The 23,577-nt window shown below is 43.7% G+C and overlaps 1 protein-coding gene across 3 annotated transcripts; it reads left to right on the forward strand.

The window, feature by feature from the left end:
• The first annotated feature begins 2,490 nt into the window (after positions 1-2,490).
• Positions 2,491-22,871, forward strand: MKRN1 (makorin ring finger protein 1). Of its 3 annotated transcripts, none has more exons than XM_015866977.2 (8): positions 2,491-2,679; positions 8,873-9,001; positions 13,558-13,787; positions 18,807-19,033; positions 19,523-19,737; positions 20,394-20,504; positions 20,965-21,103; positions 21,494-22,871. In XM_015866977.2, the coding sequence occupies exons 1-8, from the start codon at positions 2,519-2,521 to the stop codon at positions 21,704-21,706; spliced, it is 1,425 nt and encodes a 474-aa protein (XP_015722463.2). In that variant the 5' UTR covers positions 2,491-2,518; the 3' UTR covers positions 21,707-22,871. The 3 variants fall into 3 exon arrangements, with proteins under 3 accessions (XP_015722463.2, XP_015722473.1, XP_085377789.1); XM_015866987.2 differs by having other exon boundaries at positions 20,965-21,079; XM_085521663.1 differs by lacking the exon at positions 21,494-22,871 and adding an exon at positions 21,222-21,350.
• Positions 22,872-23,577: the final 706 nt, after the last annotated feature.

Below are 23,577 nucleotides of genomic sequence, written 5' to 3' on the forward strand. Positions count from 1 at the left end.
TCCAAACCCCTGCTAAAGCAGGTACCCTACAATAGGTCACACAGGTAGGCGTCCAGGTGAGTCTTAAATGTCTCCATTGAAGGATACTCCACAACCTGTCTGGGCAGCCTGTTCCAGTGCTGTAGATCTCATGCTGGTGGAACTCCTCATGATGCAGAGAAATACTGAGCACAGTACAGTCTCCTGCTACGAGGACATCATGTTCTAACAGGTGTAGGTTGGTTTCAAACAAGAACTTTGAATAGAAAACCTCTGTTGCATTGTAAAAATCTGTGATACTTTGAGATCTAATGCACTGACATTATACAGGTGCAGATCTTGTATTCTGCAGGAAATGTTATGTTTCAGAGCTAGAAAGCTATCCCAGAAGGCACTGTCTTGCTGGATTGAAGGCAGATATCATTCTGTGCAACATAAAACTATCAAAAGCAATTACAGATGTATTACTGTTATGTTAAATTCAACAGCGTCTGATTTTACTGCAATCCATTGGTTCATCATCTTTCTCTTCAAATCAAGATCAAAATACGATCTCAAGCCACGGACACCCAGTTCAGTCTGTGGTATCAGTAAGTCACGGTAACAGCGTGTTTCTTTATTTACCATTTTCCTCTTCAAACCAAGTGGAAAACCCAACAGTTTCCTTCCAGTCCCACCAAGGACACAGGCTTCTTCCTCTCAGAGGTCTTCAACCTTGTATTGGGTAAATGGGGACATGTGATGGAGGACAGGGAGGTGGGAACACACACCATGATCATAGAATGACCCGGGTTGGAAGGGACCTCAAGGATCATGTAGTTCCAACCCCCCTGCCTGGCAGGGCCACCAAACATACACCTTTACTAGATCAGGTTGCCCAGGGCCCCGTCCAACCTGGTCTTGAACACCTCCAAGGACGGGGCATCCACAACCTCCCTGGGCAGCCTGTTCCAGGGCCTAACCACTCTTCTAGTGAAGAACTTCCCCCTAACATCCAACCTAAATCTTCCCTCTTTTAACTTAAAACCATTTCCCTTAGTCCTGCTATTGTCAGCCCTTTCAAAGAGTTTACTCCCCTCCTGGGAGTAAGTTCCCTTCAGGTCTTGAAAGGCTGCAATGAGGTCACCCCGCAACCTTCTCTTCTCCAGGCTGAACAAGCCCAACTCCCTCAGCCTGTCCTCATAGGGGAGGTGCTCCAGCCCCCTGATCATCTTTGTGGCCCTCCTCTGGACCCTTTCCAAAATCTCCATGTCTTTCTTGTACTGAGGGCTCCACACCTGGACACAGTACAACAGATGGGGCCTCACAAGAGCAGAGTAGAGAGGGACAATCACCTCCCTATCCCTGCTGACCACCCCTCTCCTGATGGAGCCCAGGATCCCATTTGCTTTCCAGGCTGCCAGAGCGCACTGCTGGCTCATGTTGAGTCTTTTGTCCATCAGGACCCCCAGGTCTTTCTCTGCCGAGCTGCTCACAAGGACAACTCCTCCCAGCCTGTATAGGTGCCTGGGGTTCTTCCGGCCCAAATGCAAAACCTTGCACTTTGCCGTGTTGAACCTCATTAGGTTCACCCGAGCCCAGCTTTCCAGCCTGTCAAGGTCCCTCTGAATGGCATCCGTTCCCTCCACCGTATCGACTGCACCACTCAGCTTGGTGTCATCAGCAAACTTGCTGAGGGTGCACTCCATTAATGTCATTAATAAAGATGTTAAAGAGCACCGGTCCCAAGACAGACCTTTGGGGGACACTGCTCGTTACCGGCCTCCACCTGGACATAGAGCCATTGACCACCACCCTCTGTCTGCGGCCTTTCAACCAATTGCTTATCCATCTAGTTGTCCACCCATCAAACCCACTTCCCTCCAATTTGGAGATGAGGATGTGGTGGGGGACCATGTCAAAGGCCTTGCTCAGGTCCAGGTAAATGACATTGGTTGCCTTCCCTTTGGCACCAAGGCTGTCACTCCATTTTACGACCTATTGCTTTTAATCTCAGCGGCCCCTCAGTCTCCTGGTGCTGCCCTGTCTGTTTCAGCTGTGTGTTACAATGAGCTGTCGGTTCTCCCACAGCTAAAACAACGATTACAGCGCATTTACTCATCTGCAAGCGTTCTATCTATGAAATCAGATCTTGACTTCATATTCTAATTAGATTCTGGTGGACCTCTTCGAAAGGGCTGACAATAGCAGGACACGGGGAAATGGTTTTAAGTTAAAAGAGGGAAGATTTAGGTTGGATGTTAGGGGGAAGTTCTTCACTAACACAGTGGTTAGGCCCTGGAACAGGCTGCCCAGGGAGGTTGTGGACGCCCCGTCCTTGGGAACCGGCCCAACCCGCACCGTGCCGCCCCTCCCCCCTGTGCCGTGTGAGGGCCGCGCCGCACGGCGGGAACGTTCTGGATGGAGTGCGCGTTCCGCCCGCTCCGCCAATCAGCGCCCCCGCCGGGCACAGGGGGCGGGGCTAAGGGCAGGCCCGCCCGGCCGGAAGGATGCGCTCCCGGAAGTTCCGGCGCAGTGTCGGTGTGTGGGATAAACAGTCATGGCTGAGGCGGTGGCTCTGGGAACAACGGCGGACGCCGCGGCGGCGGTGCTGGGGCCGAGCGCCGCAGCGGGAGCGACGGGCACCATCTTCGGGCCTGCGGCCGTGCCGCCCCTCGCGCTGGGGCCGGGCGGCGGCTGGACCAAGCAGGTCACCTGCAGGTACGCGCTGCCCGCCGTGCCGGGCGGGGCGGCGGCCCTTCCCCCCCGCGTTCCCCCTGCTCCGCACCCCGCACCCCACGCGGCCGTTCCTCGGGGCCGGGCCGTGCGGGCCGTGCAGGCCCGGCGGGCGGCGAGGTCGCCAGCGGGGCCCGTACTTCCGGCGCGGCCTTGCGCCGCCCTCTGGAGCCGGCCCTGCGCTGCGGCCCGCGCCCGCCTCGCCCTTGGGGAGCGGGCAGCGCTGCCCTCCGGGCCTGCAGGGCTACTGAGGCACCGTGAAAGGGGCTGTAGGGTGCGGGGCTGCGGGGAGAGCCGGGTTAGCGAGACCCAATCGGGCTTTAGGTGTCTTAATAGCGCGGATGTTAGCGAGGCCTTTCTCGGGACGCAGCCCGCCGTGACCTGTTTCCATAGGGCGAGGGGCAACGCTGCCCACCTTACATGCCCACCTTACAGCACGCTGCGTCATTTGGCATCTGCATTTCCCCTCATACCGCATTTCCGATAAATGTCCTGGAGATGAGCGTGCAGATCCTGCCGCATGTCGCAGCGCTGCCACAGGGGCTATTTTTAAACTGGGACTGCAGGCTGAAAGGAGTGAAAAGCGGTTCTTGCAAAGATAGAAGTAGAGGATTTCCTATGGCGCAAACGGATGATCGAAGCCTGGGTTCGAGAAGCATCTCCTTCTATTTACTTATTTATTTTTAAGTCTCTACATTTCGTTTAACATAGCATGTTCCCGATCGGATGATTTCCAAATCGCTTACAAGATATTCCTTTTCCTTTCGGAGAGGGAAGGAGGCTCTAGATTCTAACGTGAGATCTTTTGTGCACCCCTTAGTGCCAGGAGCAGCCCAGAGAGCCAGTGCTCGGCTCCCAGCAGCCGTGCTGACTGCATCCCTTTGTGCTGCTGCGGGGGCCCTGCGGTGTGTGAGGCATCCCTGCTAACTCTGTTTGCATTGCCTCACGCGTGATTAACGTGCTCATCTGGGAAACATTTCTCAATTCAGAGCGCTCCTCTGCGTGCAAAGAGCTTTGGTTGTGAATAGCCAGGTTAATGTTTGCTTCGAGGCCGTTAAGCACAGGGCGGAGATTAGGAAATGGCTGGGAATGGTGCTTAGCTCAGCTCTCCAGTGCGCTGCGAGGGTAGAGGTCAATGCTCCCTTTGCTTTATGTTTCTGAGGACCGAAAAGCCTAATTAGAGGAAGTGTGTTGATGAGCTGTATGTATTTGCTCGGGCACAGCGAATCGCTTGATTGCAGATAGTGACTGCAGAGGAGTCGAGCCGATCTGTGCCTGCACAACGCAGCAAGCTTGTCAGACAAATATATTTTATTTCAGAACGCTCACAAAAGCTTAATCATCGCAAAAGAGCGCATTCCTATGCTGTAATGTGAGCTTAAACAAAAATAAGATCTCAGCTTTCGACCTAATGAGCCTCTCCATTGTTCTTTTTGACTAATCCTCTTAGCTACCCCGGTGCTTGTTTGTTCCTTTGTTTGTTTGTTTTCAACGGCCCCTTCCAGTTGCAGACAGCAGAGCTTTTCTCAGCCTTTGAAGTGAAATTAATGATTCAACCAAATCTTCTGGGACCCTGTAATAAGAATTCGTTTTTTCTAAGTAAAGTTTCAGTAGGGTGGAGTTCCTGTTCGATTGTTAAGAGAACGCACTTACTCTTTAAGTTTTGTTTTACCTTTGTCAGTGAGTTGGAGGATTTAACTGAGATGAAAGGGTTAAAAGCATTTCAGAATCGAGGTTTTTTTCACTGCAGTGTCTAGAATGGCTTCTGTTCTGAGTAATACTGCAGAGCTCCTTTCATCTGTAACTTTATCTGAATCATCGTATGGGTAGCAGCAAACACTGCCTGGAAAACTTCAGGCTAACAGGAGTATCTTCGATATGAAATACTTTGCATTTAAGGTTGGTGAAAGAATACAGCTGTATTACTGAAGTGGGAAGTTGTAGAATTAGAGGGTGTTCTTGCTGCTTGTTTTATCAGGGTGATGCCCTTGGCTGCGCGATTGGTGTCTTGGAGCAAGAGATGCAGAGACTGAGAGGGAAGGGCTTTGATTTCTCCAAGACTTTGTGGTTTTGCAATTGCTGCCCTTCTGCTTTTTCTGCTGGTCCAGTTTAGTGCTCAAAGTGAAAAACAAATTCATCTGGTTCCTCAGTAGGTTATGACAACTTGCTTCATATTTGCATAATCCTTCCATTACTGATACATCTAGAATAAGAAAAAGACCAGGAGCCCTTATCAGGTGTCTTTGTCCTTTCTGTTTTAGGCAGACATGAAAGAAACTTTATTGAGCGGTGGTGTAGCTGATGCTCAAACCAAAGATAATGCTGCTTGCTCCAGATAATTGAGTTTTCCAGATCTCATGCAGCGGTACTTCAGCACATCAAGTTGATGTACATCAACAGATTGCGTTCAGTAACTGACCAGAAATGAAACCCTTTAGCAGCTACATGATATGGTTTGAGAGTTAGCGTTCTTTCTGAGAATCTAGGTCAGGTATTGTGGTGTTTTTATATTAAAGAGAAAAGAGAATCTGAAGCACGTGGGTAGGCCTACTTGATTTGGTGTAACAACGGGGATAAGGTGTGGTGGACAAGCATCTTAAAAACCTGCACGTGTTACCACTTTTTAGCAGCTCCCTTCTAGACACCTCCTGCTATCTTCTTGCTGAAGAAGGTTATGGAAAGAGAAGGACAAGCAGGTAAATGCTATTAAGATCGCTTTAGTCTTTTCTCCATTCTTATAAGGTTGCTGACTCCTGTAGAATTTTGCCAGCTGCTCATGGCTGAATGTACACGTGTTGTGTTAGAGCAGCGTGCCTGGCCTCTGCTCAGCTGCCTCCCTTGCCAGGAGCTCTCTGCCTCTATCACTCCTGAAGCAACCAGCGGGTGCAGCTGCCTGTTCCTTCGAGGTTCCCATCTGCCAGCGATGGCAGAGCTGCTGTTCTTGTAGGAGACTCAGCTCTGTGGCTGGGTGTAACATTCTCAATGAAACCAGTGGTTTAATCAACATATGCGGTTGAGTGATAGCAGAATGAAGTGGATCTGAAGGAAAGGACGAGCCACACCTGAAAAAGCAAACTCATTGTAACCTTCCAAAGCTGTGGGGAAGAGATCTTACATAGTGATTTCACTAATAGGATTACACATGTGAGGACTCATGAAGGAAATGATCTGAAAGCAGCTAGTACGTGCTAAGGTTCTAGAATGCAGCAGTCTGTCTTTTCAACTCTTACTGTCTTTTTAATAAAGTCATAATACATGTTTTTGCTCTAGCTTATGGCAGGTAGTAGAAGTAATAACCTTCTGACAGTGGAAAATAAAATCTTTAAAAGGTAACATTTGTTCCATGTGTTGGTACCACATAGCTTTGTACAGTCTTGCAATGAACTGGAGGGACATGCTATGGTCTCAACCTGTGCAGCCTCGCTTTATATTCCTATATCTGACTAGGAAAGCCAGAGCATTGCTGTGTGAAGACACCCAGAGACAGTGCACTTATATACTTATCCTGCTCCAGTTTATCTTTTTCAGATCAGATGATGCTTGTTCCCTGGGTGTTTGACAGAAAGCAAAGTTGGGATGTCCTTCTGCATGTCACTGAGTGAGGCAGGTAGCCTGTTCAGCTTTCAGTTTTTAGAATCCATTTTCCCTATATTCATAAACAAGAGGCTGGTATTGCCAGTATGTAACATTACAATTGGATATGTGTGAAGATGTTATTTCATATTTTAATGTGTCAAGCCAAAAATAATGCATTCTATGCTTTAACACATCTGGTTTTCAAGTATGACCAAAGCATGTTTTAACCCAATGCAGCAATTTCATGTGTAAAATGTTAATTTCTTTGTGGTGTTAAAGTAAAAACTTGCCTTCTTTGGGCAAGAGGTGGAGTTGGTGTAATCCTTAGAGATTTTTCCTTCCCCTCACTTGAGTTATTGAATGGAGCTGAGCTGGCTGCATGGGCACACAATGCGAAAGTGATGGCAATTAAATTAAGCTCGTGAGTGCTTCAGGTTTTTTTCTTCCCCTTTACAGTGTACTATCTTGATGTAACACACTGTGGCTAGTTTCAGAATTCTAGAGGATCTGTGTTTACAAAGTAGCCTCTTGATGTAGGGTGGGAAAGGGCCTCGGACCTCCATTTCCTCTAAGTAACCAGCAGTGGGAAAGCCTTGTTTCAAGGCTTCAGTATTTAGAGTAAGCTACACTGACAAAGTGCTTCTCAGCCAAAGTGCTCGCTGTAACTGTTGCCATTCCTTTAGTTGCTCATTTCAGCCCAATGGCTGGAGTAGCAGGGTGGTTGTACACGGCTCTGAGCTGTGATCTGAGCTGCATTAAAAATAACCGCAGGGGCGGCAGAAGGAATGTCAGGTTGCATCTGAGCAGCTCCTTGATCTGAGTCAGCAGGTGGCTGTGAATCTGCGTGCCCTGACACATGGGGGAGAAGCAGCGCTGTGCTGAAACAAGCAAAGGGTGGAGATAAATGTTCCTAGCTCGTTCTTCGGTAACTTAACAGCTTGAATTAATTTTGACCTGTTGGTGTAAATCTCATTCCTTAAAGGAATCCAGAAGTTCCGGTTAGGTTCTGGTTTCATGGGTCCGTGAGTTGCTGCTTTTTGGCTTTGAGGTGTGTTTGTGAATGGACAAGCGTGTTGTGGTGGTGTTTGTGTGCTTGTGGAGGAGAGGAGGATGGAATTAATTGCTCTTTGCAGTGAGGAATGCTGGCTGTGGAGAGTTCTGGTATATACCCAGTTCCCGGGGTGTGTGCTGGCATGGCGGTTGGTGCAGCCACCTGGCAAACCTGACTAGAATACTTGTGTCCCTGGGGAGAGTAGCCTGCACAGTGTCAGCTGGTCTTTTGATTATTTATTTCTGTGGAGGATCACGTTTCTTATCAGGTTTGCTGTGTAGCTGCAGTGTGCAGACAGGTGGTACCTTGAAAGCATCAATTGCAGCCTGACTGTTAGTGTCAGCTGGCGGCTTATAAAACCACTTCAGCTCTCCTGCTCTTACTAAGTATCTTGAGTGCACCACTGGCTTTGCACATCCTCTATCAGTATTCTTCAGACTTGCTTCAAGTTACAGCTCTTCCCTAGTGTTGCACTACAAATGTAGCTTTGCTTATGTAATTCGGTGAAGCGTTTGCTCTGATTTATGACTTCTTGCCTTACAGCAGCCTTAAGTACTTGTCCAGAAGCTGGTGCAGCTCAAAGATTTTGAGACCCTTTGTTTAGGAATATCAACTCCAAATGCTGCTCTGTGAAGAGCCATTCTCCTCTTAGTTGGTGCTGCAGAAGATGATCCAGCTGTCCTTTATGCTGGGTGAACTGCAAGGTGGCTGTGCAGTCACCTCACAGAATCACAGAATGAGCCGGGTTGGAAGGGACCTCAAGGATCATGTAGTTCCAACCCCCCTGCCTGGCAGGGCCACCAAACATACACCATTACTAGATCAGGTTGCCCAGGGCCCCGTCCAACCTGGTCTTGAACACCTCCAAGGACGGGGCATCATCTCCTTGGAGAGGACCTGGTTCTGCTGGCTGTGTGGGTGACAGCGCCCATGCAAAGCAGTGTGGAGCAGGGGGACAGACCTACTCCTTTCAGCAGCAGGATGAGCTTAAAAGGGTATAATGGGCTTCTGAATCGTTGCTCAAGCTGTATTTCATAGGCAGGCTAAGGGTTTGAGTGAAACCTGAACCCTAACAATTTTTTCTTGTGTGGTAGATGTTGATAATTAATTCAGAGTTTGTAATTTATTTCCTATCTGAGGGCCAGTGCTTCTTTCTGTAAGCTGAATTGTTGATAAGAAGTCCTTAAGGCAGAGAAGTTGGTTAATACTTCGCTCTGGTTAAGTGTTCTTTAATATGTCCGTTTATGGCTCTCGTGTGAAGTCTGAATAGTTATAATGTTGTACATTTAAAGAAGCTTACATTTTCTAGGTTAACATTTATAAGAGTAGTGGAAAAAAAAACCAATTCTATTCAGTGTTTTTGCAGTTCATTGGAATAGAAAAGATTTTGTCCTTAAGACTATTTCATCTGTATGCTTATGCTGGGACATGGTTCCATTAGCAATGTCTTTAATTCAGCTTACCTTGATTTACAAAACAACTTATCTTCCCAGAACTCTATTTACAGCTTCAGTACTTCTTAATTCACAGTAATCATCTGTATTATTACAGGTATTTCATGCATGGAGTCTGCAAGGAAGGAGACAACTGTCGCTACTCTCACGACCTGTCCACTGGTCAGTCTGCCATGGTGTGCAGGTATTATCAGCGTGGATGCTGTGCTTACGGAGATCACTGCAGGTAAAGAGATGCTACTCACTGTGCTGTAGGAGTAACTTCACTTGGAGTTCCTAGGTAGAGAGCTCAGCATCGAAACTAAATAATTCTACAAAATTCAGTGTATTTCACCAATGGCTTTCTCTTACTAAAGAATGATAGTGTTTACTATGTGATGTAAAGAGAGAACCAGCCTTCAGAAAAGCAGTGGTTGTCAAGGTGTGTTTTTGTTTGTGGTTTGTTTTGTTAATGGTATGAGTAGATGAAAGGAAATCTGGGACTACGTTCAGACTAGCTGAACTGATGACTAACATTTGTACAATTACGTTAAAACAGGCATGATTTTTTGTATTGCATCTCTCTTCAGAAATTGCTGTTCTGACAAACTGTCACTTTTGAAGAAGTAACTAGGCTGTAGTCATGTAGGTTTTTAAAATGCCTGTCTAAATCAGCCCTGTATTGAGAGGCCATAAATTAACCTGTACTGTTGAAAAAGAGAAGAACAAAATGAAAGAATGAATAAAGGAAAGTAATGCTTTCCTAGCATAGCAAAGCTTTATAAGTGCATAGGGTTCTTTTTTGTCACTGAAGTTCTCTGTATTACAACTTACCAAGAGTTTTAAGACTGTTGATTGCTGTAGTTCCTATGGGTGACTAAATATTTGCATCATGACCTCATGTGGCAGCTGTAGTTTGCTTTTCCTGCATGTTTAGTATATAGTAACAATGTATAAGAAAGATAATGGAAGGTAAGTCTCTAGTCTTCTGTATGTCTGCAAGTGCTACTTTCATGGTCATGTACATCAGTGGTCTCCAAACTTTTTGTTACTTATATATGGAATAAAGAAAGTGAATCTTTCTAGCATGTGCCCCTAATGGATGTATATTTGCTGGTGAATTATACAGATGTACTATGTTACTATTACATTACACACATCATAAAACATGGATAAAATAAATCACACAGTTACAGGGGTTGAAAGGGGCCTTGAGATCACTGAGTCCAGTGCCCTGCCATGGTATGTACCCTACAATAGGTTGCACAGGTGGGTGTCTGGATTGTCTTGAATATCTCTACAGGAGGCTCTGCAACCTGAGTGCACTGTTACCCTGACAGAGAAGAATTTCTTCTGCATGTTAGAACAGAACTTCAAGTTTTAGGTCATCGCTGCTTGTCCTATCGCTAACTGCCACTGAGAGGAGCCTGGCCTTATCCGTTTGCCTTCCACCTTCCTTTAGATATTAATAAACATTAATCAGATCCCCTCTCAGTCTTTTTTTTCCCCAGGCTGAACAGACCCAGGTTAGTCAGCCTATCCTCAAAGGGCCTGAAGCATCTCCCATGTATCAACTCTGTGGCCCCGCACTGGAATCCTAGGAGATCCTTGTCTTTTTAGAATGGTGGAGCTCAGAACTGGACACAGCTCTCCAGATGTGGCCTCAGCAGGGAAGAGTAGAGGGGAAGGATCATCTCCCTTGACCGGCTGGCCACACTGTTTTCAGTGTACCCAGAATACTGTAGGCATTCTTGGCCACAAGGGCAACATAAGATTAGGTTAAGATAAAGATTAAAATATTTTTAAAACATTGTTTTAATTTATTAACTGTACAGAAAATGTACTCTCACTAAAACTATAATTTTATGGAGAGTGCTGTGGTTCCATATACCTCATTATCTTTAGAAATCATCAGTTTTATCACTTGGATATGGCAATTGGAAGGTCAGGTTCCAAGTTCCTTCTGTGGATACTTGGATTTAACGGTTGTTATAAGGTTTTTAGTGAATCTAAGGCCTACTGAAACTCTTCTGTTAGAAGATTCTTAAATGTGTTACAAAACTGTTTCCAAGCTTTTTTCAACATAAAGCTGCAAGAATATTTACTTGTAACACACCTGCATTGTCTTCGACAATAAAATTGTCTCACCATGGTAGTGAGACCATTACAAACAGTCATCTCCACAGCACAAGAAATTAAGTGTACTACAAAACGTCCTTTCTACCTCAAAGGGACTAGTTGTGCTTATCTGTTGAAGATGTTTACTGGGTAGCATACTGGGCACAGCTACCTCTCATTGCAGAGTAGGTTAACAGATAAGCAGCACTTGTTGTATTGTGAAAGAAAAAATGTGCAACTCATCTTTAGAACTGTTAAGCGACTCATCATGAAATAACCAGCAAACCAGTGTGTGGTACGAAAGGTTTTCCTCACCGCTCCCTTTCTCATTACAAAGCATTGGAAGATTTCACTATTGAAATGTTCAAGTTTTGTAGAGTTAACAATATTAATGGCACAATAGTGTTTTGTTCCAGTTTTTTTGCTGTATCTTTCCTATGAATGATGTGCGGTGAATGAATTTCACTTGTTTCTATCCCTGTACTCTTACCTGGAAATACTGTTACAGTTAATGCAGCTCTTCCTTCAGTGATTAAACTCACCCAGCTTTTCCTGTAAAACATCATTTTTAATAGAGTACTCACTTAACTGTTGAGAATACATCTCTAGTGTGTCTCCTTAGTGGCTCACAGAAATGCAGTTCTTGTATTTCATTGTTGCAGCATGATCTAGGGAATGCCATAAGCTGAAGCGTTATTAGTAACATATTTTCAGTCACCTCTATTGTGAACCTTGAACATTGTATAGCTTGTTCTATTTCTTGATTCTTCCAGTCTTCAGCAGAGTTCTCTGTCTCCCAGCAGTGTTTGCTGACAGAGAAGTACTTGTGTTTGTTGATATGTTGCTTTCCACGTGTTGTTTCTGCCATCAGGAAAAACAAGTGTTCTGATTTGTATGTAGCTTTTTGTCAAACAAAAAACAACTATAGAAGTTTATCTTCCTGTTTGGGATGCTTAGATCAAGTCCTGTCACTGCGATGGTTTAATACTGTTGTTGTCAAATATCTGAAGACACAACATACGCTTAAGGCAAGAATCATGAACAATAGTGAATCTATTTCAAATCCTCCCCTCAGTAATTTTGGTTGCATCCCTTTCCCTAGCCCTGTGTCCCCTAGAAGTTCTTGTCAGAGCTGATTCTTCTAGTCTGAGCTCTTCCTCAACCACATGACGAAGGTAAAAACAACTACAACCTAATCAGACCTGATGTCATATCGTTGTTTTGTGTTCACATCATTGGGATTCTCTTAAATCCACAATTACTTTGCAGAAATCTTTTTTAACCTCCTGTTTGTTTTGTGAGAGTTTAACTTAAAACTGGATAATGTAATCTGTGACTGTCTGGTAAGGCAGATGCGAACTGCAATATCAATGCACTAAAGCAAGCAAGCAAGGGCACTGCTGTTAGTCCCTCCACATTGTGGCACACCTGCTCTTCCTTCAGGACACCTTATGTACTGTGTGTGACAGGGGATCCTTTGACATACAAACTGAGTAAGAGCACCAACCTTGCTCCATACATTTTATACTGAAAGCTTGAGTTCTTTAGTATAATTTTAGATTTTAAAAGATCCTACCATTTTCTTCCTGAGTTCCAGTGGATTATCTTGTATAATGCCTGGGGTGGACATGCTTTGCTTTGGAAACCACTCACAAAGAGGACTGCAGGCTTGCCTTTTAATTTGTGCTTCATAGCATCACTGAGATTTTAGAGCTGACATTTGGTTGGGTGTATTTCTTCAATATGCAAGAGCTGCAATGCTTAATTGTTTTCAACCCGACACAAGGCAAATGAATCACAGTTGCTTAAAGGTTTTATATAATCTCCCAAGAATTCCCTCCTTTTATCCTTGAAATTAGTCAGCAGATATCTAAGACTCTGTGGGGGAAAATGGATTATGTCTCTTAGTGTACTAGCTGCTGGAAGGCAGATTTCTGAGAGAAATGGCACTTATCTGTTGTTTGTGGGTGGTAGGGATCAAAGTGTTCTGAGCATCGTTTTCCACAGTAAATTGAAGAAGGTGTTAGAAATAATTACTGAAGCCAACATAACATCTGATTGAGGCAGGGTGCTAAGACAGTTCAGTTTAGGTCACGTTGTCTGGACCACTGGCCACTCAAGTTTTGAGTATCTGCAAGAATAAAGGTTGTGTAGCTTCTCTGGGCATCTCCTTCAGCATTTAACTGATTTCATGGTAAACTTACAGTAGAAACTTACAGTAGTTTCCCACTTTAAACTTATTAGCCTTTAACTTATCACTACATCTCTGGGAAGAGTGGCTCCCTCTTTTCTGTGCCTTCCCATTGAATAGTTGAGGACAGCAATATCTGTCTTTAGTCTCTTGAAAGCTAAATTAACTTGCTTCATTCAGTAATACTGCACATACGTAGCAGGTAATGAGCAATTTGGGATGTAGTCAAAGTTCATTTTTTTGTAAGTTAAATGAAAATTGCATACATCGCTCAATTTCTTACAAAAAGGAATAGGGTTCCTGAGGCAGTGCTGACATGTTATGCAAGTGGACTCGATTCTCTTAAAGGGTCATCTGGCATTTTCTTCCAAGCCTTTCCTAGATCTTCACTATAGCGTGTTAACATCTAAATTGGTTTGCTTCCAATTTTTCAGGCAGCTTTGTGGGGGAGTTTTCTTGTTAGGGGTTGACATTATGTTTTTTTAACTTGTTAGATATGAACACACCAAGCCGCTGATGCAGGAAGAAGAAGAGACTACTGTGAATCCAGCTGAAAAACCTTATCCCTCAGTATCCTCAGACCTCGCATCACTCCCCGAAACTGTTGAAGAAGATATTATTGAGATAGAAGATGAAAATATAGACCTGGCAGCTGCTGGAGTAGGTGCTGAAGACTGGGTGAATGCTGTAGAGTTTGTTCCTGGGCAGCCATACTGTGGACGTGGTAAGCTGAGCATGGGGTAATGGTAAATTTCTCTCAAGGGTCAATGGTTTCTGTGTAATGCATTTATTTTAATGCTTCTGGTTTAGTTGAGTACAGCTGTCCATATGTATGAATCACTTCAACTGTTTTTTTGTTAAGTTGTACTTGATTTTTTTCTGGCATGAATAGTAGGATCATTTTAAATCTGTTCTTACTGCTGTATCGGTGTTCTAAAACCAGGTATACATAAAGATGTAAATTGTGTGAGTACTGTGAAAGATGTCTAGTGGAGGTGCAGATTCCTGTCAGATGACTCCTAACCAAGTACTTGTTTTCATGACTCCCATAGCGATCCAGACCAGAAACTGAAGATCATTTATTGTAGTTACTTTTCTGAGACTTGATTTCATAGTACTGTGATGGCTCATGAGGGGAATGAGATTGCAAAAGCTCATCATGTTGGCCCAGATAGTTTAACATGCCATACCTATAATTTACTTTCCTTGCAGAAAGGTTGCACAAAGATATCAAATTCAGGCAAAAAGTGGGTGCATGTGTTTAGTCTAATCTCTAATATCAGACTCTCTAAAACTGAGTACGTATGGCCAGGAATAGTCAAATAATGATTAAAACAAAACCTGATATTTTATGCCCAGAATAAGGTTTGTTACATAGTGCTCAGATTATACTACTTAGCATTATTTGTCTTTTACTATTAGACAGGACATTCTGCTAATGCAAATGATTCTGATTTGCGACTAAGCGTTGTATCTTGACAGTGAGCTCAGCGAACAAAATAGTGACAATTCTTCAGATACTCAATTCTGAGGTACAGATGCACCACATTTCCATGCTTGTTCCACTGCTACAGCTGCCAGATGTTCTGAAGTAATTGAAGGTAGTAGAATGGCAGAGATATAAGCGCAACACTGAATTGTGTTGCTCTTTCCTGCTTTGATCAGAATAAAAGATAATAATTCAACTGGGAGGGACCTACAAGAATCTAGTCCAGCTGCCTGACCACTTCAGGGCTAACCAGAGTGTGCTCAGCTTCTCTTCACAGAATGTGCCTTCCAGCCCTTTTACTGGGTTTGGTGCCCTCCTCTGGATGAATTCAAGTATCTTAACATCCTTTTTATATTGTGGACTCAGTATTTGAGGTGGTGCTGCACCAGCAGTGAATGCGGTGGGAGACTGCCTTTTTTTTTTGACTGGCTGGTTGTGAAGGCACTCCAAAGTGCAGTTTGCCTTCTTGACTACCAGATGTATGTGCTTGTTAAGAATTGTTCCAATGCATAAGTAAGTGTATGAATTGAAGATAATTAACTGGTCTGTGCTGGATTACTTTCCTTCAGTATTTTTAGAACTTCAGGTATCTGACATCTGTCTTGCATCAGTTTTTCCTTACCGAAGGTTCATTAGGGCATAGATCTTTCCTCTAGAATTTTGGAGGTCTGAATTCTGTTGTATCAAGTTCAGATATACAGAAGAGAATCTTCCTGTGTATGTATATCTCCCTGGGGTTATCAGGAAAGTGGTCTGGAGGAGTGTGGATCTGGAGTCCAAGAGAAAAGAGGGGAAAAAAGTGGAACTCAAATATTCAGGAATGTTGCTTAGGTATTTTTTTATAAAGATTTTAGTCTGAAAACATCAAAAAAAGGGTTGTAGATACTCTTGTTGAGCTTCACATTAATTGCTATAGTATGTCTGTGTTTTGAGAGGTATCTGCTTATAATTTCTACAGAGAATCATAGAGTGGTTTGGGTTGGGAGGGACCTTAAAGCTCATACAGTCCTAACCTCCTGCTGTGGGTAGGGCTGCCACCCAGTATCTCAGGCTGCCCAGGGCCCCGTCCAGCCTGACCCCGAATGTCTCCAGAGATGGGGCATCCACACGGGCTGAGTAGGAGGTGAGTTTACCCTTTAATACCACAGGTTAGAGTTTTTGAACAGCGTCACTAAAGGAATAAAAGATTCTGCTTTGTAGCTGGTCTAAGGCTTAATAACTTTCTTAAATGATGATACTGCAGAGTTTAAGGATTGTCTGGAAGTGCTTATGTTCAGAAGTCTTGTTGGTGTTTGGAGCATAATGCTCCTGACTGTCAGTCAGATTGAATTCTTGGTTTTCCTTATTTTCTGAGGCAAGAAACAGATGCTTTAAAACAATTCTTTCCCAATTCAGATTCTGTGTATTGAATTCCCGCAGAATGAGGACATACTTGCTGTCTTTCACTGTAGAGAAACATGTTCCTTTTAAATGATGGACCTGCCAGCAGGAAGGAGTGTCATGGTTTTATTGAAAATGTCTTCTAATAGGATATTCTAATCAAGTATATACCTGTCCTGCTACATAAATTGAAGACTGGAAAATTTTGTGTGGAAAATACTTCGTTAAACTATTTGGGTTGGATTTAAGTAGACCAGAGTGCTTTTGTTCTGTATGCCATATAAGGGGAAACAAAAGTAATTGGAATAATCCTACTAAGAGCTGAGCGTTTGAATGTGATGTAGACTGAAGCTGGAGAGTGCAAGCTCTTGAAAGCAAATGCTACTTACTTCATGGGCACAGCTTCATCTTGACAGAGTAGATAATATCTTAATGCCTTAATTGAGTTTTTCAGAACTTGAGAGATATTCCTCAGCTTAGAAATTCTGTTATCATCCACTTTAGTGGGAGCTAGTAGCCTCATTATTTTCCATATACATTTGGGCTCTAAAAATGCGGCATGATTAGAGAGTTCTAAAACTTAACAAGCTTGCAACCTCTATGTAGCTCTTCAGTATAAACAGGTGGATTTGCTGAATGAATCTGCTGGCAGAGGCAGAGACATTGCGCTTCTCAGTGCAGCTGTTTCTTGGCTCGGTTTTCAGGTTGGCATAGCTACGGTCTGGGTCTGTGGGCTGAAGATCTCTTTGCAGCTCAAGCATCAGATGTGCTCTTAGCATTGTTCAGTTTGGTCCAAAACTTACCCGGTTCATATATTGAGATTGTTGCATGATGAGAGCCGAAGTGTCAAAAGCAGGAGTTGTTTGTAGTGAGGCTGTTTTCAAAAGTGCACTCTTTAGCACATGCTAAAGCACTGAAGTGAGACTTGCATGTAGTATTACTCTGAGTTTTGAAACTGGCTTGAGTGTTGAAAGTAGGTTGAGTGTAAGGCAATGGGATGCTATGTTACCTTTGTACCATAGTCATAACTTAATCCCCAGAATGATTTAGTCGCCCATCGTGGCTGTGAAATGAAACTGGATTATATTGCAGGTCCTTTCCAAGTGAAATGGAGAATGGGACGTCAGCTTTCTGGGATCTAACCTACTGAAGAGTAGTGGCTTTGAAAATAGCGGGCAGAATCATAGAAGATAAATATGACTCTGAGGAGTGTTTGGGTGTGGAACTGCTGAGACTGTGACTTCTAAGTTTCTCTAATTTGACTTTCAAAGATAGAGCAAAACAGTGCAGTAGGTTCAAGAGTTACACATGTAGGGTTTCAGATTGTGGAAAAGGTAAGACAGGAAGGAAAAAAACTGATTTCATTTTCATAGAAATACAGCTGTAGCTGAGATGAAGTGCTGGGAAAGCATGGAGGACTGAGACTGAAAAATGAGGTCACTTTCAGCATGTTTTCCCCCTCCTATAATGTCATACTGTTAAAGTGCCTGAAGGCGTTATTAAAGATCGCCATTCACAGAGCTATATCTTAATGTCTTGACCTTTAGATGACAAGAACTGGTTGTGCTTTGGACACAAGGATGGTAGTAGCATGTACTTAGCTAGAATTTACTAGCTACACTCCATATTCTGCTTGTTGCTTTTAGTGGTGGTGTTGTGTTATTTGCTGTTGCTCCTTAAATAATTCAGTATATTCATTTTTGCCAAGGTTTGAAGCTCTGCTCTCTCTTTTTGTGGCCCAGCATAGAAAATGAATGGGATTGTAAGTCAGTCTTTGGGGGATAAGACTTCAGAACCTTTCTTCTCAAAAGAACCTCAGCTAAGAAGCTCTTTGTCAAAACTTTATCAAGAAAGGTTTTATAAAGGATATCCTTCAGAGGAGCACAGGTGACTCTGGAAACTTTCTCCATTAAGAAAAGCTTCAAGTGTACCTCTGCTTCAAAGTATACGTTTTCCAGGGATATAGGATTGCCTTGAGCAAAAGATTATCTTGCCAGCCCCATTTCAAAGAGGTGCTGTAGCAGTAGGATCCTTTGAAACTCAACTGTATTTCTCTGGTTAGTAGCCTTCTGTCTGTGAATCCTGTGATCTACTAAACTCTCCCTCCTCAGAAAGTTAAAAACGATAATAAAAAAGTCTTAATGGCATGAAGAAAAAGCACTGGCAAAAATGACAACCAAGGGAATGGAAACAGAGCGGTACTGGTGATTTTCTTTGTTGTTGTTACTGCTGTTTGAGCAAACGGGCAGATTGGATATCTGTTTCGGATGGGTTTTATTTACTTTATTTGCAAATATCTAGAGTAGACATAGAGCCACATGGAGCTGTGGTCAACATCACGCTGATTAACCTGCCTTTGGAAAACTGCTGATGTAGTGTTTCTGTACTGGCATTTCTTTATGCTGGATACACCGCTATTGCTTCAGTGATGTAATTGCAGTAGGGATAATTGAGAATCAATTCCAGCTGGATGAGAACTGATTCTCAAAGCAGTGAGTGATTTTTAACCTTACTTAATTGTTGCTGAACCATAGTTAGCATAAAAATGTAGTTAGTGAGACTTTCTAAGGCTGAGCATGTAAATAGATTTTGCTCTGACCACCGAAGCCTTTATAGCTTTAGTCTTGTCTGAATTGAAAGATGAACAAATTACATTAGAAATCGGTATTGCTTTCTTGAGTCAGAAAATAACTTAGTTCAGATTGAAGGTATGTGGAACTTGGACTGAAGCGAGCCTTGCTTTTCTTCTAATCCATTTGGATAGCTTGAGCAGGGTCACCCAAAGAGCTTTTGTTTTTTTAACTTCTTTCGTTAAATCTATCTTCTTGCTCTAAATGTGAATGTTTTGCTTCCCATCCTTAATTCTGTACCCAGCTGCCCCTTCCTGCACTGAAGTACCCTTGGAAGAAATGGTGATTGAGGAAGAATATGAAAAGCAGGAAGCAGATGTGGAGATGAAGAAGCAGCTGTGCCCCTATGCTGCGGTGGGAGAATGTCGTTATGGAGAAAACTGCGTGTATATCCATGGGGACGTCTGTGATATGTGTGGACTGCAGGTCTTGCATCCAATTGATGCTGCACAGAGATCCCAGCACATCAAGGTAAGCAGACAGCTGTCTGGTGTTAAATAGCTCCAAGTTATTGCTTCCTAGCTCCCTGCAGTCACTTGTCATTTATTCCCTTTTATTTGAAGGTGCATGCGAGTTGGGCAGTGAATGAAATTCCTGTTGTAAACCAGACTGTTTCCTGTCAGTGCCGTATTCAAAAGCAGCTGGGCTTCCTTATCTGTGCTGGGAGAGCAGTCTGCGTGAAGATACTAAATCTTTGTTCTTAGCCTAGTAAAACTGGATGGTCTTCCAGATTGCCTTTCTGATGTTTAAAGCAATGTCTAAAGAAAGGAATTTGAACTGTGAATTGATTGTTTCCCACTGTCTAAGCAGCACTTTTTAGGGATAAAGACTGCAGCTTAATCATTTTCCATTCCTTATGTAAAACAGTGAAGTGATACTCACTGAACTGAGCTTAAAAACCTGTTTGGATTTCACCAGGTGACCACTTGTCTCTGCAGTTGTTTTCTCTCTCCTTTCCAGTCTTGCATTGAAGCTCACGAGAAGGACATGGAGCTTTCATTTGCCGTCCAACGTAGTAAAGACATGGTGTGCGGGATATGCATGGAGGTGGTGTATGAAAAAGCTAATCCTAGTGAGCGCCGCTTTGGGATCCTCTCCAACTGCAACCACACTTACTGTCTCAAGTGCATCCGCAAGTGGAGGAGTGCTAAACAGTTTGAGAGCAAGATTATAAAGTGAGACACTTTCCCATTTTAACTGTGCTTTGTTACTGTGGAAGAATTTAGTAACTTCAGTTTGGAAGTGAAGTAATTATTAGGGATAATGTTTACACCCCGATTTGGTTAATGTGGATTAAGTTTGCAAAACTCACTTCACGGTAGGAAGCGACTTTCACTTACTTACTTAGCATGCTGTCAGTTGGTTACTGTTTATGCCTTGAACACCCAGCCAGAAATCTGATAACAGATTAACCAGTTCAGTATATATGCTGCTTAGTTCTTAGCTGCCCTAGTGCATTAATCACTTGGCAAACCATTTCTCCATTTAAAGGCTGTCCCTAAAATAAATAAATAAATAAATAAATAATCCAGTCATATATAGATGATATATACATACATATATAGAGAGAAATCAAAATAAATTTATTTAATTCTAAAGAAAAAGGAGTCTGTGTGTTTTTTTAAGGTTTGATACAGACTGACTGTCTGCCTTTAACATTGAGTTCTTGATGTCATTGAGCTTAGGTTATCTTTGTGTTTAAGACAGAAAAAAGCACATATAGCAAGTGGGTTTAAAATGTCTTTAAAGGTGGATATATGCCATTACTTGTGACGTAGGTGGGAGCACCCTGTAATGTGGAGTCTTATTGCGAGGTCTGTTCATTCCGCAGGTCCTGCCCAGAGTGTCGGATCACATCTAATTTTGTCATTCCAAGTGAATACTGGGTGGAGGAGAAGGAAGAGAAGCAGAAACTCATTCAAAAATACAAGGAGGCAATGAGGTATGAGCACTGCAGCTTTTTCTCAGGCTGTGAGGCTGGAGAAGTTACACACACCTGGAGAAGAAGGGTATCAGTGTAAAGCTTTTCCCTTTCCAGTCCCATGTGTGATGTACATCCTTGCCTTTCCACCCACAGGTGCATGCAACCACACAGTCGCTAGGCTGCTCCTTTGTACTTTGACCTCAGTCTTCCCCTTAGCACACTGAACACTGGTGGCCTAGTCATTAGGTAATACAAGCTTGTGCTGTGGAAGCCATCAGTGTCCCCATGCATGCATCAGCCCACACACGTCTTGGGTATGAACGCTGTGTAATGCATCACTTCTTTGCATAGGCATTGTACTGACAAAGTGCCTTCATCTTCAAATGGTTCTTGAGATCCTCTTGGACTGTAGGTAGATGCAATTCTGAAGTCTAGTTGGGTGTGCTGTGAGTAACGGTTGCAATGTTTTCCTTTCCAGCAACAAGCCATGCAGATATTTCGATGAAGGCCGTGGGAGCTGTCCATTTGGAGGGAACTGTTTTTACAAACACGCGTATCCTGATGGCCGCCAAGAGGAGCCACAGAGACCCAAAGTGGGTACAGCAAGTAGATTGCGGGTTAGTGCTAGTTTTCAGCCTTTCTGTACAGAGTGTGCACGAAAGGGATGTGCTTTAAATCAGCTGCCTTGAGAGTAGGGGAACTTGGTTTTTTCTAACTTCTGACAATTCTGTATAGCAGTGAATTTGAAGGAGAGGGTGGTCTAAATTTTGTGAGAGATGGGAGCAAAGATGGAAGGAGTGAATTGGCCGAACTTTTATACCGACATACTGAGATGAAATGTTGGGCAGCATTAATAAGAGCACATGAGGGTAAGTTCTACTGGAGGTCAGTGTCACCCTGAAGGAGAAGCACAGAAAGTACATGGGAACTAAACCTTGTCAGCTTGTGGGGAGGGTCTTGCCTTGCACTCTTGATCACCTGGGTAAATGCTTGTGTTCTGCTTGCAGGCCCAGCGGAGGAATCGGTTCTGGGAGTTCATTGAGGAGCGAGAGAATGGTGACCCATTTGAGACCGATGAGGACGAAGTGGTGACCTTTGAGCTCGGTGAGATGTTGCTCATGCTGTTGGCAGCAGGAGGTGATGATGAGCTAACGGATTCCGAGGACGAGTGGGACTTGTTTCATGATGAGCTGGAAGATTATTATGACCTGGATCTATAGCACCTGACAGTGGAGTGTGGACTGTCGTCTTGGCTTCAGGCAGTAGCTATTACTTACCTGTGGTGTTGTGGCAGTGCCTGTGTTTCTCCTAGGCAGGCCTATCAATTCCAGGTGCTGTTGTAATAACTTTTACCCAGGGTCTGTCTCCTCCCATCCTTTCCCACCCCAAGAGTGTTGTTTTTCCTCTGTCTAAACAAATAACAAGAAATCTTTAAAATCTTAGTTTTTGTAAAAATGAATTTAACTGTCAAACAGTTAGCTTAGATTCGTTGCTTCATCTATGTACCCAACAGAGCTCACCCAGTTCCAGGGTTAAAGTGTTTACAGGACTTCCACACTCATTTTGAAGAGCCCAGATACAAAAATGAGCAGTGGCCATGCAGTGGGGATGTAAATTGGCTGATGGCCTCTTTTCTGTCTCTGTATCAATATTTCTGACGTCAGGCCAGATACAAATAATCCTTTTCTGGCATCAGCTCCGTTCCAGCCCCCTCATGTACACATCTTCATTTGTGATTTTTGGACTCTTGTTTACTTGCACATTACTATTACTACTGTGTAACCAGAACCAGGTGTGAATGTTCCGGGTTTTTACTGTGTCTAGCATGAAAGGATAATGTCTTAGTGAAAGGAGAACTTTCTATGTGTATATACAGATAAATGTAGAGTTGGACCTCAAGGATGGGGAGACTCTGTGTAAGTTAAGTAACAAGACCACCTTCCATCCCCTCTTGGTGCATGAAGTCTAGCCTCCATTCGGACACAAAACTGGTTTAGTGGTCTCAGCTCAGTCTGTGGCAACGATCCCTCATACACCAGCTCTCTTTCATGTGTTTCATTAGGGTTGTGCAGGAGCAGAAGTCCGGTTAGCCGAGTGGGGTCAGAGGAACACGAGAGGCCCCTTCAGCTGTATTGCTCTTTCAGTTTTAGAACTTGGTGTGACCACGTAAGCCATGAGCTTTGCTAGGAAATCTCTGTGCCTCTCGGCTGGTTCAAGGTACGTGTGCCTTCCAGCATCTGAGTTGGGCAGGTTGCCTGGTCAAGCTGTTCAGCTTACGCGAGTTACCGCTTAGGAAGTCGGTCATGCAGTTTCTGGCTGTAATTTGCATTGAGAAATTACATTGCCACCAAAGCTCCAGTACAGGAATTTTAACCTTGCATTACATTATTGCTATTTGTTTTTTTTTTATTGACTTGTGGATGCCCCGTGATCTGTTTTCCTGCTGCTCTTGTCCCCTAGACTGCCTCTCCTTTCACTTTTAATTGGAATGAGAAATTGTTCCGAGGTCTATAATGTCATGTTTTGCAGCTGCCTTTTGTAAGAAGCACTTTTCCCAAATAAAAAAATACAAAAAAATGAAAAAAACAAAAACCCCAAAAAAATCAAGTGAGGTCTGTGTGTTCTTTTATGTTTGAAGCCTCTGTATTTTTTACTGGGGGGCGGGGGGAGGGAGGGTGTTTGTACAAAAGCATTTGTTGTTGCTCAGCTCCTTGCAGAATGCTTCTGGTTTGAGTGCGTTCATGGCACAGTGTTAGGTGCTTCTGTATGATTTCAGGCAAGCTAGGAGTACTTGAGTAAGTGATTTAATGAGGAGGTGGCTCTATCCACTTGCAAGGTGACTGGTGTAGTCCAGCTCATGGTGGTGAGGTGTTTTGGTTGTTCTTTTGCTTTGAAGCATGCTGTGGTTCTTGTTCTGCAAGTAGAGGAACTGCGTGTATTTGTCATCAGGCAGCACTGTATGTTAATTCCTGCATGAACCCAGCTGTTGTGCTTTAATTCCCTGCCACCCTACCAAGGGGGATGACTGACAAGTGTGGGGCCTTTGAGGTGAGTGAAGAATGTTGGTAGGCTGCAGTGGTTTTCCTCTGTA

Source organism: Coturnix japonica, chromosome 1 (assembly GCF_054131305.1).
Source record: "Coturnix japonica strain WE chromosome 1, WE-NBRP24, whole genome shotgun sequence".
NCBI lineage: Eukaryota > Metazoa > Chordata > Aves > Galliformes > Phasianidae > Coturnix > Coturnix japonica.

What these genes read in the sequence shown, in the direction of transcription:
- MKRN1 (XM_015866977.2), top strand. Translation starts at nt 2,519, where the DNA reads ATGGCTGAGGCGGTGGCTCTGGGAACAACGGCGGACGCCGCGGCGGCG. An exon ending in GCAGCCATACTGTGGACGTG is followed by an intron (nt 13,788 to 18,806) that starts GTAAGCTGAGCA and finishes TTCTGTACCCAG; the next exon opens with CTGCCCCTTCCTGCACTGAA. An exon ending in TTTGAGAGCAAGATTATAAA is followed by an intron (nt 19,738 to 20,393) that starts GTGAGACACTTT and finishes TTCATTCCGCAG; the next exon opens with GTCCTGCCCAGAGTGTCGGA.